Here is a 15,748-nt window from a genome sequence, read left to right on the forward strand (position 1 = left end):
GTTACCTATACATACTAGCCTTTAAAACGACACTAGCATCTTTTAAACTCTCAATAAAGCGTCATCTCCAGTTGATCCTAAAAAACAACCCACTCTTGCTCCCAAAACATTTACTTCGATTCAAAAATGTATTTTTATTGTTAATTTTAATTTTCGGATTGGTTTGTATACTGTATAAAACATATATTGTCATGGAAGCTTAGCTTATTATTAATATGGGATATGTGTATTAGTAAGGCAAAAGATATATATATTCTCGTAGGGTGGCTTTGTTAGTTTGAGGTCTTAAAGAACTTGTGTTCTTGAGTACTCCTGGTATGTTGGAATGCACCTTGTTTAATCTTATGCACAGCACACGTCGTTTTTGGGGCAGTAATGTATTCGCTCTTGTACAGACTGGAGCCGGTGAATTTGTCGTTGCCCAAACTAATTGAGGACTGATTGCCACGGCGGGTGACCACTCGCTCGTGCTGTCCGTGAGCACTGTAGGAGGGGAAATCGATGCCACCGCCTAAACTGGACACATGCTGACTTCCTCGGTGACGGGTCGCATGGCTTCCGACGTGGGAGTGAGATTGAGACGGAAAATCGATGCCAGCCCCCGACACTTGGGTGCGTGTGACCGTTGAGCGTTCGACATTCGATCTGCTTTCGGTCCCAGTACCCCCACCAGAAATTATGCGGGACATGGAGGATGAGTTCTTGGCGTTGTGCTCCCTGTTTTCCTTATGCACATTGCAGGTTCGACGCTCGCTTGTAAAGGTACTATTCGCGTCAGAGTCTCGATTCTGGCGATGGATGCTGCTATAGCTTTGACGCTCTCCTCCATAGGTTGTGGTACTAGAGGGTTGCTCGTGTAGATTGAGTATACTTTTGCGTTGCATCTTTCCGTTGGAGGTCAGGCTGCCATTGCCCGTATTCAAATCGCTGGACACGCTCTTGCGATGGAAGACCGTATTCGAGACATCGGCTTCTGAGGAGAACTCGCTTTTTCGGTGATGAAAGTTTTTCGAAGTGCTCATGTGCGAGGTTGAGCTTCCAGTTATAATATTATTGCTGGAACTTCGGCCACCAGAGACCACTCGCGACGCTGATTCGTCGGTGATGTTTTGTCCTACAGTGCTACCAGACATCACTCGGCTTGTGGTATCACCAATTATGTTATTGGAGACATTTCTTCCGGAAACCAAACGGGTGGTTGACTCACCAGTTATATTGCTGGAGACGTTTCTTCCTGACACTACTCTAGAGGTCGAATCCTCAGTCACATTTCGGGTGACATTTCTACCTGAAACTATGCGAGTCGATGAAGAATTTCCTGTTACAGTATCAGAGATTGCTCCACCTGACACCACTTCGGATCTAATGTCTCCGGCGATATTTCCGGTGACATTTCTACGATTGGTTTCAATAGCGTTTCTGGATACATCTGATCCCCTGATATTTTCCGTAGTCAGTGAAGCATTTTGGACAATATTGTGGTTTCTTTGCATCGACGTGCTTTCACTGTGAATGTTTTGGGTATTCTCAATGTTCGTCGTTGTTGTATTCTTAGCAACATTTTCGATTACGTTTATCCTTGCTGGCCTCTTGACATATTCAGTTTCAGGTTCTTTCTTGTGGCGCCCTCCAATCACAGTAGTTACCTTCTTTGTGGATACAACAATTAAACCGTCCACAGGGTTTTGGCTGTTGGAATCGACTTGTTTAACTGCGTCCTTTCCTGATACATAATTCATTTGATTGGTCGTTTTAAGGATGGCAGTATCACTTCCCAAAGTAATAGATGAACTGTTGTGGTTGATTTTTTGAACGCGTTGAATTTTATCGACGGTTGTTTTGTTGGCCGTACTTTTATAGTCATCCCTTCTGGTTACTGTCATAGACCCTTCTAGCTTCAGATTGTCGACGGGACGTTTTGGAGTTTCTCGTTTAATAGTTTCAGTAACTGTCGTGCTATCGGTCTCGCTTTGGTCGGTCCTCTTATAAAATTCCCCCTCGGGCTTAAGGTTGTCCTTAGGTTTCTTTTGTATTGGACGTTCAGCGGGCCTAAAGGCAGTCTTATCCGGTGTATAAAACTCACCTTCAACTTTAAGGTTATCACTTGGCTTTACTTGCTCTGGCCGTTTAACGTGATGGTATTCCTCTTTTTGGGTAAAAGTCATTTCACCCTCGGTTTTTAAATTGTCTTTTCTAATAACCGTCTTTACCCTATCTGCCGGCCGGAATTCTTCTTTTTCTGGGATGTGCATCTTACCCTCCGGTTTCAAGTTATCAACATATTTCTTTTGTTCTGGACGTGAAGCTGGCTCATATTTGGGTTTATCAGGGGTGTACATAACGCCTTCCGGCTTGAGATTGTCTTTAGGCCTAACTGCTTCTGGGCGATCACCATTTGAAAGAGTGGTCTTTTCTGGTACGTAAAACTTACCAGTTGTTTTTAAGTTATCTTCTGGCTTTACTAGAGAAGGTCTAATAACATGCTGGTATTCAGTTTTTTCTGTGAAAGTCATTTCTCCTTCACTGCGAAGGTTGTCCTTATGAATAACTCTTGTCACCTTATCCGCAGGCTTATATTTTACTTTCTCTGGCATAGACATCACACCCTCTGGTTTCAAATTGTCAAGAGGTTTTTTCTGTTTAGGTCGTTCAACAGGCTTGAAGTCCTGCTTTTCTTGGACATAGAACTCTCCCTCAACTTTTAAGTTATCCTTCTGCCTCACAATGGTTACCCGCTCAGCAGGTTTATACTTCGATTTTTCGGGGCTGTAGAATTCCCCTTCAGGCTTCAGGTTGTCAGTAGGTTTTACTTGATCAGGTCTGATAACATACTGATATTCCTTTTTCTCTACAAAGGTCATCTCACCTTCAGTACGTAAGTTGTCCTTTTGGATAAACCTCTCAGTTTTTTCCGCAGGCTTATAAACTTGTTTTTCTCGTTGAACAAATTGTCCTTCAGGCTTTAGATTATCAACGGGCTTCTTCGGTACTGGTCGTTCTCCTGGCCTAAATCCTTGCTTTTCAGGAGCATAGAAATTTCCTTCAGGTTTCAAATTATCCTCAGGGCGAACTTGTAATGGACGTTCTCCTGGCCTGTAGGGCTGTCTTTCTGGGCTGTAAAAGTCCCCTTCCGACTTTAAGTTGTCGAGGGGCTTCTTTTGAACCGGTCTATCAGCAGGCTTAAATCCTGGCTTCTCCGGTGTGTAGAACTCACCCTCTGGCCTGAGATTATCCTCTGGTCTAACTTGAGAAGGTCTTTCGCCTGGTTTGTATTTCTGTTTCTCAGGACTGTAGAATTCTCCTTCAGGTTTGAGATTATCTTCCGGCTTCTTCTGAACAGGCCTCTCAGCCGGTCGGAAACCTGGCTTCTCCGGTGTGTAAAACTCACCCTCTGGCCTGAGATTGTCCTCTGGTCTGACTTGAGAAGGTCGTTCGCCTGGTCTGTACTTCGGCTTTTCAGGACCGTAGAATTCTCCTTCGGGTTTGAGGTTATCTTCTGGTTTCTTCTGAACAGGCCTTTCAGCGGGTCGGAATCCGGGCTTCTCCGGTGTGTAGAACTCACCCTCAGGCTTGAGATTATCTTCAGGTCTCACTTGAGAAGGTCTTTCGCCTGGCTTGTACTTCGGTTTCTCAGGACTGTAAAACTCTCCTTCGGGTTTGAGGTTGTCCGTTGGCTTAACTTGGTCAGGACGCACCACATATTGATACTCTTCCCTCTCGACAAACGTCATTTCTCCCTCCGTGCGAAGATTATCTTTCCTTATAATTTGTTGAGTTTTTTCTGCTGGCTTGTAAACCTGTTTTTCGGGCTTTACAAATTCGCCTTCGGGCTTGAGGTTATCCTGCGGCTTCTTTTGGACAGGTCTTTCCGCGGGTCGGAAACCTGGCTTTTCCGGTGTGTAAAACTCACCCTCTGGCCTGAGATTGTCCTCTGGTCTGACTTGAGAAGGTCGTTCGCCAGGTCTGTACTTCGGCTTTTCAGGACCGTAGAATTCTCCTTCGGGTTTGAGGTTATCTTCTGGTTTCTTCTGAACAGGCCTCTCAGCGGGTCGGAATCCAGGCTTCTCGGGAGTGTAGAACTCGCCCTCTGGCTTGAGATTATCTTCAGGTCTCACTTGAGAAGGTCTTTCGCCTGGCTTGTACTTCGGTTTCTCAGGACTGTAAAATTCTCCTTCGGGTTTGAGGTTGTCCGTTGGCTTAACTTGGTCAGGACGCACCACGTATTGATACTCTTCCCTCTCGATAAAAGTCATTTCTCCCTCCGTGCGAAGATTATCTTTTCGGATAATTTTTTCAGTTTTCTCGGCCGGCTTGTAAACTTGTTTCTCGGGCTTTACAAATTCGCCTTCGGGCTTGAGGTTATCCTGCGGCTTCTTTTGGACAGGTCTTTCTGCGGGTCGGAAACCTGGCTTCTCCGGTGTGTAAAACTCACCCTCTGGCCTAAGATTGTCCTCTGGTCTGACTTGAGAAGGTCTTTCGCCTGGTCTGTACTTCGGCTTTTCAGGACCATAGAATTCTCCTTCGGGTTTGAGGTTATCTTCTGGTTTCTTCTGAACAGGCCTCTCAGCGGGTCGGAATCCAGGCTTCTCGGGAGTGTAGAACTCGCCCTCTGGCTTAAGATTATCCTCTGGTCTAACTTGAGAAGGTCTTTCGCCTGGCTTGTACTTCGGTTTCTCAGGACTGTAGAATTCTCCTTCGGGTTTCAGGTTATCTTCCGGCTTCTTCTGAACAGGCCTCTCAGCCGGTCGGAAACCTGGTTTCTCCGGTGTATAGAACTCGCCCTCTGGCCTGAGATTGTCCTCTGGTCTAACTTGGGAAGGTCTTTCGCCAGGTTTGTACTTCGGTTTTTCAGGACTGTAGAATTTTCCTTCGGGTTTGAGGTTGTCTTCTGGCTTCTTTTGAACAGGCCTCTCCGCCGGTCGGAAACCTGGTTTCTCTGGTGTATAGAACTCACCCTCTGGCCTGAGATTATCCTCTGGTCTGACTTGAGAAGGTCTTTCGCCTGGTCTGTACTTCGGTTTCTCAGGACTGTAGAATTCTCCTTCCGGCTTGAGGTTGTCCGTTGGTTTAACTTGGTCAGGACGTACCACATATTGATACTCTTCCCTCTCGACAAACGTCATTTCTCCCTCTGTGCGAAGATTATCTTTCCTTATAATTTGTTGAGTTTTTTCTGCTGGCTTGTAAACCTGTTTTTCGGGCTTTACAAATTCGCCTTCTGGCTTAAGGTTATCTTCTGGTTTCTTCTGAACAGGCCTCTCAGCGGGTCGGAATCCGGGCTTCTCGGGTGTGTAGAACTCGCCCTCTGGCTTAAGATTATCTTCTGGTCTGACTTGAGAAGGTCTTTCGCCTGGTCTGTACTTAGGCTTCTCAGGACTGTAGAAATCTCCTTCGGGTTTGAGGTTGTCCACTGGCTTAACTTGGTCAGGACGTACCACATATTGATACTCTTCCCTCTCGACAAACGTCATTTCTCCCTCCGTGCGAAGATTATCTTTTCGGATAATTTTTTCAGTTTTCTCGGCCGGCTTGTAAACTTGTTTCTCGGGCTTTACAAATTCGCCTTCGGGCTTGAGGTTATCCTGCGGCTTCTTTTGAACTGGTCTTTCCGCGGGTCGGAAGCCTGGCTTCTCCGGTGTGTAGAAATCACCTTCTGGCTTGAGATTATCTTCTGGTCTGACTTGGGAAGGTCTTTCGCCAGGTTTGTACTTCGGTTTTTCAGGACTGTAGAACTCTCCTTCGGGTTTGAGGTTGTCTTCTGGTTTTTTTTGAACAGGCCTCTCAGCCGGACGGAAACCTGGTTTCTCCGGTGTATAGAACTCGCCCTCTGGCTTAAGATTATCTTCAGGTCTCACTTGAGAAGGTCTTTCGCCTGGCTTGTACTTAGGTTTCTCAGGACTGTAGAATTCTCCTTCGGGTTTGAGGTTGTCCGTTGGTTTAACTTGGTCAGGACGGACCACGTATTGATACTCTTCCCTCTCGACAAAAGTCATTTCTCCCTCCGTTCGAAGATTATCTTTTCGGATAATTTTTTCAGTTTTCTCGGCCGGCTTGTAAACTTGTTTCTCGGGCTTTACAAATTCGCCTTCGGGCTTGAGGTTATCCTGTGGCTTCTTTTGGACAGGTCTTTCCGCGGGTCGGAAACCTGTCTTCTCCGGTGTGTAAAACTCACCCTCTGGCTTGAGATTATCCTCTGGTCTGACTTGGGAAGGTCTTTCGCCAGGTTTGTACTTCGGTTTTTCAGGACTGTAGAATTCTCCTTCGGGTTTGAGGTTGTCTTCTGGCTTCTTTTGAACAGGCCTCTCAGCAGGTCGGAAACCTGGTTTCTCCGGTGTATAGAACTCGCCCTCTGGCTTAAGATTATCTTCAGGTCTCACTTGAGAAGGTCTTTCGCCAGGTTTGTACTTCGGTTTTTCAGGACTGTAGAATTCTCCTTCGGGTTTGAGGTTGTCTTCTGGCTTCTTTTGAACAGGCCTCTCAGCAGGTCGGAAACCTGGTTTCTCCGGTGTATAGAACTCGCCCTCTGGCTTAAGATTATCTTCAGGTCTCACTTGAGAAGGTCTTTCGCCTGGCTTGTACTTAGGTTTCTCAGGACTGTAGAATTCTCCTTCGGGTTTGAGGTTGTCCGTTGGTTTAACTTGGTCAGGTCGCACCACATATTGATACTCTTCCCTCTCGACATAAGTCATTTCTCCCTCCGTTCGAAGATTATCTTTTCGGATAATTTTTTCAGTTTTCTCGGCCGGTTTGTAAACTTGTTTCTCGGGCTTTACAAATTCGCCTTCGGGCTTGAGGTTATCCTGCGGCTTCTTTTGGACAGGTCTTTCTGCGGGTCGGAAACCTGGCTTCTCCGGTGTGTAGAACTCGCCCTCTGGCTTGAGATTATCCTCTGGTCTGACTTGGGAAGGTCTTTCGCCAGGTTTGTACTTCGGTTTTTCAGGACTGTAGAACTCTCCTTCGGGTTTGAGGTTGTCTTCTGGCTTCTTTTGAACAGGCCTCTCTGCCGGTCGGAAACCTGGCTTCTCCGGTGTGTAGAACTCGCCCTCTGGCTTGAGATTATCCTCTGGTCTCACTTGAGAAGGTCTTTCGCCTGGCTTGTACTTAGGTTTCTCAGGACTGTAGAATTCTCCTTCGGGTTTGAGGTTGTCCGTTGGTTTAACTTGGTCAGGTCGCACCACATATTGGTACTCTTCCCTCTCGACAAAAGTCATTTCTCCCTCCGTTCGAAGATTATCTTTTCGGATAATTTTTTCAGTTTTCTCGGCCGGCTTGTAAACTTGTTTCTCGGGCTTTACAAATTCGCCTTCGGGCTTGAGGTTATCCTGCGGCTTCTTTTGGACAGGTCTTTCCGCGGGTCGGAAACCTGGCTTCTCCGGTGTGTAAAACTCACCCTCTGGCCTGAGATTGTCCTCTGGTCTGACTTGAGAAGGTCTTTCGCCTGGTCTGTACTTCGGCTTTTCAGGACCGTAGAATTCTCCTTCGGGTTTGAGGTTATCTTCTGGTTTCTTCTGAACAGGCCTCTCAGCGGGTCGGAATCCAGGCTTCTCGGGAGTGTAGAACTCGCCCTCTGGCTTGAGATTATCCTCTGGTCTGACTTGGGAAGGTCTTTCGCCGGGCTTGTACTTCGGTTTTTCAGGACTGTAGAATTCTCCTTCGGGTTTGAGGTTGTCTTCTGGCCTCTTTTGAACAGGCCTCTCAGCCGGTCGGAAACCTGGTTTCTCTGGTGTATAGAACTCACCCTCTGACCTGAGATTATCCTCTGGTCTGACTTGAGAAGGTCTTTCGCCTGGTCTGTACTTCGGTTTCTCAGGACTGTAGAATTCTCCTTCCGGCTTGAGGTTGTCCGTTGGTTTAACTTGGTCAGGACGCACCACATATTGATACTCTTCCCTCTCGACAAACGTCATTTCTCCCTCCGTGCGAAGATTATCTTTCCTTATAATTTGTTGAGTTTTTTCTGCTGGCCTGTAAATCTGTTTTTCGGGCTTTACAAATTCGCCTTCGGGCTTGAGGTTATCCTGCGGCTTCTTTTGGACAGGTCTTTCCGCGGGTCGGAAACCTGGCTTCTCCGGTGTATAAAACTCACCCTCTGGCCTGAGATTGTCCTCTGGTCTGACTTGAGAAGGTCTTTCGCCTGGTCTGTACTTCGGCTTTTCAGGACCGTAGAATTCTCCTTCGGGTTTGAGGTTATCTTCTGGTTTCTTCTGAACAGGCCTCTCAGCTGGACGGAATCCGGGCTTCTCGGGTGTGTAGAACTCGCCCTCGGGCTTGAGATTATCTTCAGGTCTCACTTGAGAAGGTCTTTCGCCTGGCTTGTACTGTGGTTTCTCAGGACTGTAGAATTCTCCTTCGGGTTTGAGGTTGTCTTCGGGTTTCTTTTGAACAGGCCTCTCAGCGGGTCTGAAACCTGGTTTCTCCGGTGTATAAAACTCACCCTCGGGCCTAAGATTATCCTCTGGTCTGACTTGAGAAGGTCTTTCGCCTGGTCTGTACTTCGGCTTTTCAGGACCGTAGAATTCTCCTTCGGGTTTGAGGTTGTCTTCTGGTTTCTTCTGAACAGGCCTCTCAGCGGGTCGGAATCCAGGCTTCTCGGGAGTGTAGAACTCGCCCTCTGGCTTGAGATTATCTTCAGGTCTCACTTGAGAAGGTCTTTCGCCTGGTCTGTACTTCGGTTTCTCAGGACTGTAAAATTCTCCTTCGGGTTTAAGGTTGTCCGTTGGTTTAACTTGGTCAGGACGCACCACATATTGATACTCTTCCCTCTCGACAAAAGTCATTTCTCCCTCCGTGCGAAGATTATCTTTTCGAATAATTTTTTCAGTTTTGTCGGCCGGTTTGTAAACTTGTTTCTCAGGCTTTACAAATTCGCCTTCCGGTTTCAAGTTGTCTTGAGGCTTTTTCTGAACTGGCCTCTCAGCTGGGCGGAAACCTGGCTTCTCCGGTGTGTAAAACTCACCCTCTGGCCTGAGATTGTCCTCTGGTCTGACCTGAGAAGGTCTTTCGCCTGGTCTGTACTTCGGCTTTTCAGGACCGTAGAATTCTCCTTCGGGTTTGAGGTTATCTTCTGGTTTCTTCTGAACAGGCCTCTCAGCTGGTCGGAACCCGGGCTTCTCGGGTGTGTAGAACTCACCCTCTGGCTTGAGATTATCTTCAGGTCTCACTTGAGAAGGTCTTTCGCCTGGTCTGTACTTCGGTTTCTCAGGACTGTAAAATTCTCCTTCGGGTTTGAGGTTGTCCGTTGGTTTAACTTGATCGGGACACACCACATACTGATATTCTTCCCTCTCGACAAAAGTCATTTCTCCTTCTGTTCGAAGATTGTCTGTTCGAATTATTCTTTCAGTTTTATCTGCCGGCTTGTAAACTTGTTTCTCAGGCTTTACAAATTCGCCTTCAGGTTTTAAGTTGTCTTGCGGCTTTTTCTGAACTGGTCTCTCAGCGGGTCGGAATCCTGGCTTTTCAGGTGTATAGAACTCACCCTCAGGTCTTAGATTATCTTCAGGTTTGACTTGAGAAGGTCTTTCGCCTGGTCTGTACTTTGGTTTCTCTGGACTGTAAAATTCTCCCTCGGGCTTTAAGTTGTCATCTGGTTTTTTCTGTACGGGTCTCTCAGCGGCTCTGAAACCAGGTTTTTCCGGGGTATAGAAATCACCTTCAGGCCTAAGATTGTCTTCTGGTCTTATTTGAGCAGGTCTTTCCCCGGGGCGGAATTTTGGCCTATCAGGACTGTAAAACTCTCCTTCTGGTTTAAGGTTGTCATTTGGTTTTACTTGGTCAGGACGAACTACATATTTATATTCTTCCCTTTCGACGAATGTCATTTCTCCTTCCGTGCGAAGATTATCTTTTCGAATAATTCTTTCAGCCCTATCAGCCGGTTTGTAAACTGGCTTGTCGTTCCTTACGAATTCCCCTTCTGGTTTAAGATTGTCCTCCGGCTTCTTCTGTACTGGGCGCTCTGCAGGCTTAAACCCTGGCTGTTCGGGAGTATAGAAATCACCTTCAGGTTTCAGATTGTCAACAGGACGAACTTGAGATGGACGGTCGCCAGGGCGATATTTTGGTTTCTCAGGACTATAAAATTCACCCTCTGGTCTTAGGTTATCCGAGGGCTTGACTTGTCCCGGTCGTACTACGAACTGATATTCTTCTCTCTCCACAAACGTCATTTCTCCTTCAGTCCGTAAGTTGTCACTGCGAACAATTTTTTCAGGTTTCTCCGCTGGACGGTAGGTTTGTTTTTCTGGTGAAGAAAATTCTCCTTCCGGCTTGAGGTTATCAATGGGTTTCTTTTGGGTTGGGCGGTCGGCTGGGATGTAGCCCGGTTTCTCGGGGGTATAAAACTCGCCTTCTGGCCTTAGGTTGTCTTTGTGTCGCACTTGAGTAGGCCTATCTCCTGGTTGATATTTCGGCTTTTCTGGACTATAGAACTCGCCTTCGGGCTTAAGATTGTCTGTGGGCTTTACATATCCAGGTCGGACGGTGTATTGATATTCCTCTTTTTCTACGAAAGTCATTTCTCCCTCAGTACGAAGGTTGTCGGTATGCACAATTTTCTCACGTTTCTCTCCCGGCTTGTATGGCTCTTTCGGTGGCACTGTAAAATCTCCTTCAGGTCTTAAATTGTCTTCTGGTTTCTTTATGACTATGTAGTCCACTAGAATGTCTTCGTTTTGCTTGGGAATGTTTCCATTATCTTTTTTCGACCATGTATTTGTACGTATCCTCGTATATGCATCGTCTACGCTATCTGTAATAATACAAAAAGGATAATCACATAATATTAATTTTAATTATTATTTTACACTTGCCATCAGTTTGAATGATAGTTTTTTCCGAAGATTTCGTTGTACTGCTTGAGCAATGATGTCGCCTAAAATAATGGTACTGCTTTTAGAAAACAACAACACAAATAAAGACCTTCAAATCATACCCGCATGTGCAAATTTCACAGATGCACCTTTCACTATGTGTTGATGACTTGTTTGTTGCAACTCCTCGCTGGGAATACAAGATATTACATTAAATTTAAATGAATGCATTTATTTTAAATAAGTGAAAACGTAAAATGAAAAACCAAAGTTGTTAACGGATGAAAATGAATTTTACAAATTCCTAAGTTTGATTTCTTAACTAATCTACTCACGGTTCTTGAGTCGTCTAGGCGTTTCTTATCAGTGCGCACATAATCGATTTCATCATAAATATTTTCGGTAATATTTTTGTGTTTCGATGTCTCTTTCAAGTTCAGGGTTATGTTCTCATTGTTCTCCAATATCGATGTGTTTTTCTCAATCTCCACAAACTCGTCCACGTAAATGGTCTTTTTGGGAGCCTCTACGATCTTCTCAATGACATCTGTGTGCACCTTCTCGTCCAAAACGCGCCAGTCGTTGATGCTTGCATCAAAAATCTGAAGGAAAATTCCTTAGTATCGTAATTTAACACACACCCACAAAACTGGCATTTGAGGTTTCTGCTTTTGGGAGGGTCTAAAAAAAGCCCACACGCAGGCACGCACAATCAACGACTTACCTTTGTTACCTCCGTTGTAGTCGTTATGTTTGCAACATCGGTATTATCTTTCTCGATTTCACGAGCAATGTCATTGGGCACGAAAGCTTTCGTATCAGTGAACGACTTCTCGTCCACAACAGTCCACTTGCCGAGCTTCGTGTCATACACCTTGGTGGTGTATGTGGTTCTTGTTGTGTTGATGACATCATCGACTATTTCGGGATAGCCCGTATCGGCGGTACTGTCCACCGTCCGTTCGTCCACCACGCGCCACCGATTGTTGCGTCTGTCGTATATCTTCTTCTTGTACGTAACTTTGGAGCTGCCGTCGGATTCCTTGCTAACATACCGCTCGAAGGTGGGCCGTGTCTTGCTGGGTCCTTGGGCGCTGCCATCGCTGTACTCCGTCCAGGTCTTGGTCTTCACGTCGTAGACCTCTTTTTTAGACGATGTCTTTGATTGCTTACTGCTGCTAGAGCTTTTGAGGACGGAACTCTCGCTGACCTCTTTGCTGGACCTGTGCTGGTCGACCACTGACGATGACGTAGCTCTGTCAACAGCAGTGCCTGTGCTCGCCACTTCAAGTTTATCGTTGCGTCGCGTCGATGACGTCGCCTTTGTTGTGGTCGCGCCAGACGACGAGGCAACCGGTTCGGGGTAGCCTTGCAACGTCACCGATGCGGGCACATCAGCTGTTCCGCGCGACGTCAGCTTTGGCACGCTCTGAGATTCGCTCAAATTGCTGTTCCCGCTGATGTTTATATTTGTGTTTGTGCTGCTGCTGATGTTACTGCTGCTGCTGCTGCTGGTGTTCGTCACTGTCTTGGTGTCTGTATCGAAGCCAACCTGTTTCCTCGGCACGGATGATGTCATACCGGTAGCCGTATCGGCTCTCTCGCTCGCAATCAGCGTTTCGTTGGCGCTCCGACTGGAACTGGTTGTGGCTTCAAAGTACGAGCTGGAGCTACTGGCTTGCTGCTGCTGTTGGCTGGAAGACATCGACGAGGACGTGAACATTTTCGATACGCTGCCCCCGCTGGCGGAGACGGATAGCGTGGGTGTTGTGATCTCCACCACCTCGATGGGCACCGAGAATACTGGCTCTTTCTTTTCACTTTCGAGCAGATCGATCGACGATATGATCTTCTGATTGGCATTATCCCGGTAGATCTTGCTGCTGTACTGCGACTCCGACTGCAGTTGGGACTGAGATTGCTCTGTGTAGGAGGAGGTGTGCGACTGGGAGGCCTTGCTCTGGCTCTGGCTCTGGCTCTGGCTCCGGCTGCTGTAGCTCCTCACTCCGGCCGCTGGAAGGGAAGCAGCCGAAGTGCTGGCGACAGGCTCACCATACGACACCGATTCGTGCTGCATGGAACTGGAGCTGTTGCTGGTGGTCAGAGTGGCGAACGCATCGGGTCCCAGTTTTTTGGTAAGCTTCGTGGCCTCGGCCGACGACGTTGATGTTGTGGTCGATGTTGCTGGTGGCGACTGCGACGTCGACGCCTGCTGCTGAGACACTTGTTTCTTTTTATTGCTTTTTGATACCATTTTGCTGGCGGAGCGCTGACACAGATGAGGTAATCACCGTTTGGGAGACGTGAATAATGCACCTGGCTGGACTATTGCTATTTGAGTGGCCTTATGGGGCTAATTTGCGTTCGGTATTCGGTTGTTTCGTTGTTATTAATCACAATTAATGCTCGCTTCGTTGCTTTTGGCACTCGGTTGGTTTTTTAATAATATTGCGCGTATGAATGGGACGTGGTTGTTGGGATCTGGACTGGTGTGTCACATAATTTCCTCGGTGGAATGTCGAAATACTTATTTTTAAATATATTTATTAGACGCACACGAACAGGCTAGTCATAGTTCAAGTTAAGGCACCAACACACGCACACTAGCGACAGTTTGACGTGTGAGCAAAAAGCTTAGCACGCTCGCTCACATACACCAACACACTGGTAGGCGGGGAGAGACGCACGGATGCAGCGGGTTGGAGCCGATCGAGATACAGATACAGATGCAGAGCCACAAAAAAATCACCAAAACCGAGAGACTGCGGGCACCGTTCGTGTTCGGAGCACTTTTAAGATCACCAACCGTCGCGAAGCACAACTCAAAACGTACTGATCGCGTCTGGAGCTGCTTTCGACCGACTATCTGAGCGCTGCCAGCCGAAAGCGGCAGCAGCAGCGCCGGCAGAAGCGTTTTGTGGGCTTTTAGCCATTGGCGGGAGCGAGAGGCAACGACGCCTTCGCATAAGGCAAAAAGTTAAAGTCAAGCCAGCGTAGGTTTCGGAATCCGACGGATGCGTAGGTCGGTCCAGGTGCGGATTGAAACCGGGAGCAAGAGCTGTGGATAATAAACTCCCACCCCCCTCGCCACACTCCCAAGAAAAACAATGCAAACTCAAATCGAGGTTTCTTTAACTTTGAGATTTAAATAGACAAATTATTTACTCTTTATAAAATATAGTAAATATTTAGATTTTTATTAACAAATATAATATTAACACCCTTGTTTAAATAGTTTCGAACCCTAAATTGAAAGTTTTCCCCCCAAAACTTTACTCCAGATCCGCCCCTGTGCCGGTATGCCACGAAGACCGAGTTCAATAAGCCAATAAAAACCGCACACACACCGCATCGATCTTTTGTGAAAGTGCCAATAAAAACAAAACAAACAGATGTATGATGTTTGATGCCCGATGCCGGCGGTCTTTCTGTTTGAGCTTGTCAGGTACACAAAACAGAGCAGCACGAACTAGCAGGGCGTGCGCCTGCGTAGCAAACAGTCTCCCAAAACAATATTGACTCAAACTGAAATTGGCAACCCAAATTAGGCCGGGCTAACGGCTGTGTCTGTCGGATGCACAATTAAATTTGAATAGCACATGAGGCTGGTTAGTCAGCACATGCTGGCCATGTTTGTCGATACATTTGAGATCGTCTAGCCAAGCGGCAACGGCGCTACGTGGGCGTCTCCGCCGGAGCTGAGTAAGCCAGACTAAGATTTATTCGCCATAATGCTGCTTGATACACTCAATGGCCCAATTGATTTATAACGGCCTTTGGGTGGGTGCAAATGAAAAGTATCTAAAAGTGGATATGTCCAAATGGGGCGTGCCATAGATCAGCTGCATAATGAAAGAGAACCCCAAGAGACGACCTCCAAACCCAGTGTGTATACCGGTCGATTTTTAAGTGCTATCAAGCTATCAAGAAAAGCAAAGCCCAAGCTTGCTTAATTCGAGTCTGACGTCATACGCGGCGTATGAGCAACGAGCACCGAAACTCATTTTCATGCGAAGCCGAAAGCAATCAAAACTTGTTTGCTGGCCGGGTACACAAAATAAAATCACACAAATAGAAGTAAGACACAAATGCAAAATTAAAGTGGAAAATAAAAGCGGCCACAGTGAAACCTGCTTAGCAATTCACAGCACAAACCGCCGACATGGGCATGGGCATAAAAATTGCAACTGGATCTGGAGCACGATGCAATTCAGATCAAATGGCAATTGGGAACTGGGCCACTGGGTGCAGTGCGTCGGGAAAACATTGGGGACTGACTAATTAGGGAGTCACATTCAAGCAGATCGCTGTATCGAGTGTGGGGATGATGACATCTCATCTCACAGCGTTTCCTTGGAATTGAAATTAAATTCTGAGACCGAAACGGCAACAGAGGCGTGCTCGAAATTTATGCGCAAGTTTCGGCTGTCGCGTAGCCTCAAGTTCAATTAATTTTAATTTAACAATAAGCCGAAATGCACATCAAGGTAACGTGTCCATGTCAGCCCTTATTTGGCAGTTGGCCGAAATGCCGAGATATCCGAAAATGTTTTTTACTGCCAGTGCACAATGCACTTTTAGGGCAGACTTGCAAACGACATTCTCTTACGGCCGATTTATCCAACTGACTCAACCGATGCCCATATGGGCATGAAGAGGCCCAGTCACGTACATAACTTGGCGCATATATTATTCACTTGTATCTCAAAAAATTATAAACAATTAAAAGTTACGGCGGTGAATGAATTGTAATGGCTACGGGTAGCTGCGCATGTTGGACAGTTTTGACGTGCTCGGGCTTATCCGTTGATTGGGGAAGGAACTCAAAAGCCTACAGCCCAACGTGTCTACTTTTTGATTCCATTTGGAGACACCAAAAAAGCTCCACCTTAAATTTCCGCTTAGGCAAAACAATTAGGCAAAAATTTGTGTTGAAT

The 15,748-nt window shown here is 46.6% G+C and overlaps 1 protein-coding gene across 1 annotated transcript; it reads right to left on the reverse strand.

The window, feature by feature from the left end:
• Nucleotides 1–114: 114 nt before the first annotated feature.
• Nucleotides 115–13,657, reverse strand: LOC108040613 (titin). Its single transcript, XM_017118139.2, has 5 exons — nucleotides 11,536–13,657; nucleotides 11,147–11,413; nucleotides 10,934–11,001; nucleotides 10,812–10,873; nucleotides 115–10,750 (listed from the first exon to the last, which is right to left on the reverse strand). The coding sequence occupies exons 1-5, from the start codon at nucleotides 13,063–13,065 to the stop codon at nucleotides 273–275; spliced, it is 12,405 nt and encodes a 4,134-aa protein (XP_016973628.2). The 5' UTR covers nucleotides 13,066–13,657; the 3' UTR covers nucleotides 115–272.
• Nucleotides 13,658–15,748: the final 2,091 nt, after the last annotated feature.

Source organism: Drosophila rhopaloa, unplaced genomic scaffold (assembly GCF_018152115.1).
Source record: "Drosophila rhopaloa isolate 14029-0021.01 unplaced genomic scaffold, ASM1815211v1 contig_115, whole genome shotgun sequence".
Classification (NCBI taxonomy): Eukaryota; Metazoa; Arthropoda; class Insecta; order Diptera; family Drosophilidae; genus Drosophila; species Drosophila rhopaloa.

Coding starts and splice junctions, on each gene's coding strand:
- LOC108040613 (XM_017118139.2), bottom strand. CDS start 13,065: ATGGTATCAAAAAGCAATAAAAAGAAACAAGTGTCTCAGCAGCAGGCG. Junction 11,414..11,535: donor CTACAACGGAGGTAACAAAG/GTAAGTCGTTGA, acceptor ATTTTCCTTCAG/ATTTTTGATGCAAGCATCAA. Junction 10,874..10,933: donor TGTGAAATTTGCACATGCGG/GTATGATTTGAA, acceptor CCATTATTTTAG/GCGACATCATTGCTCAAGCA.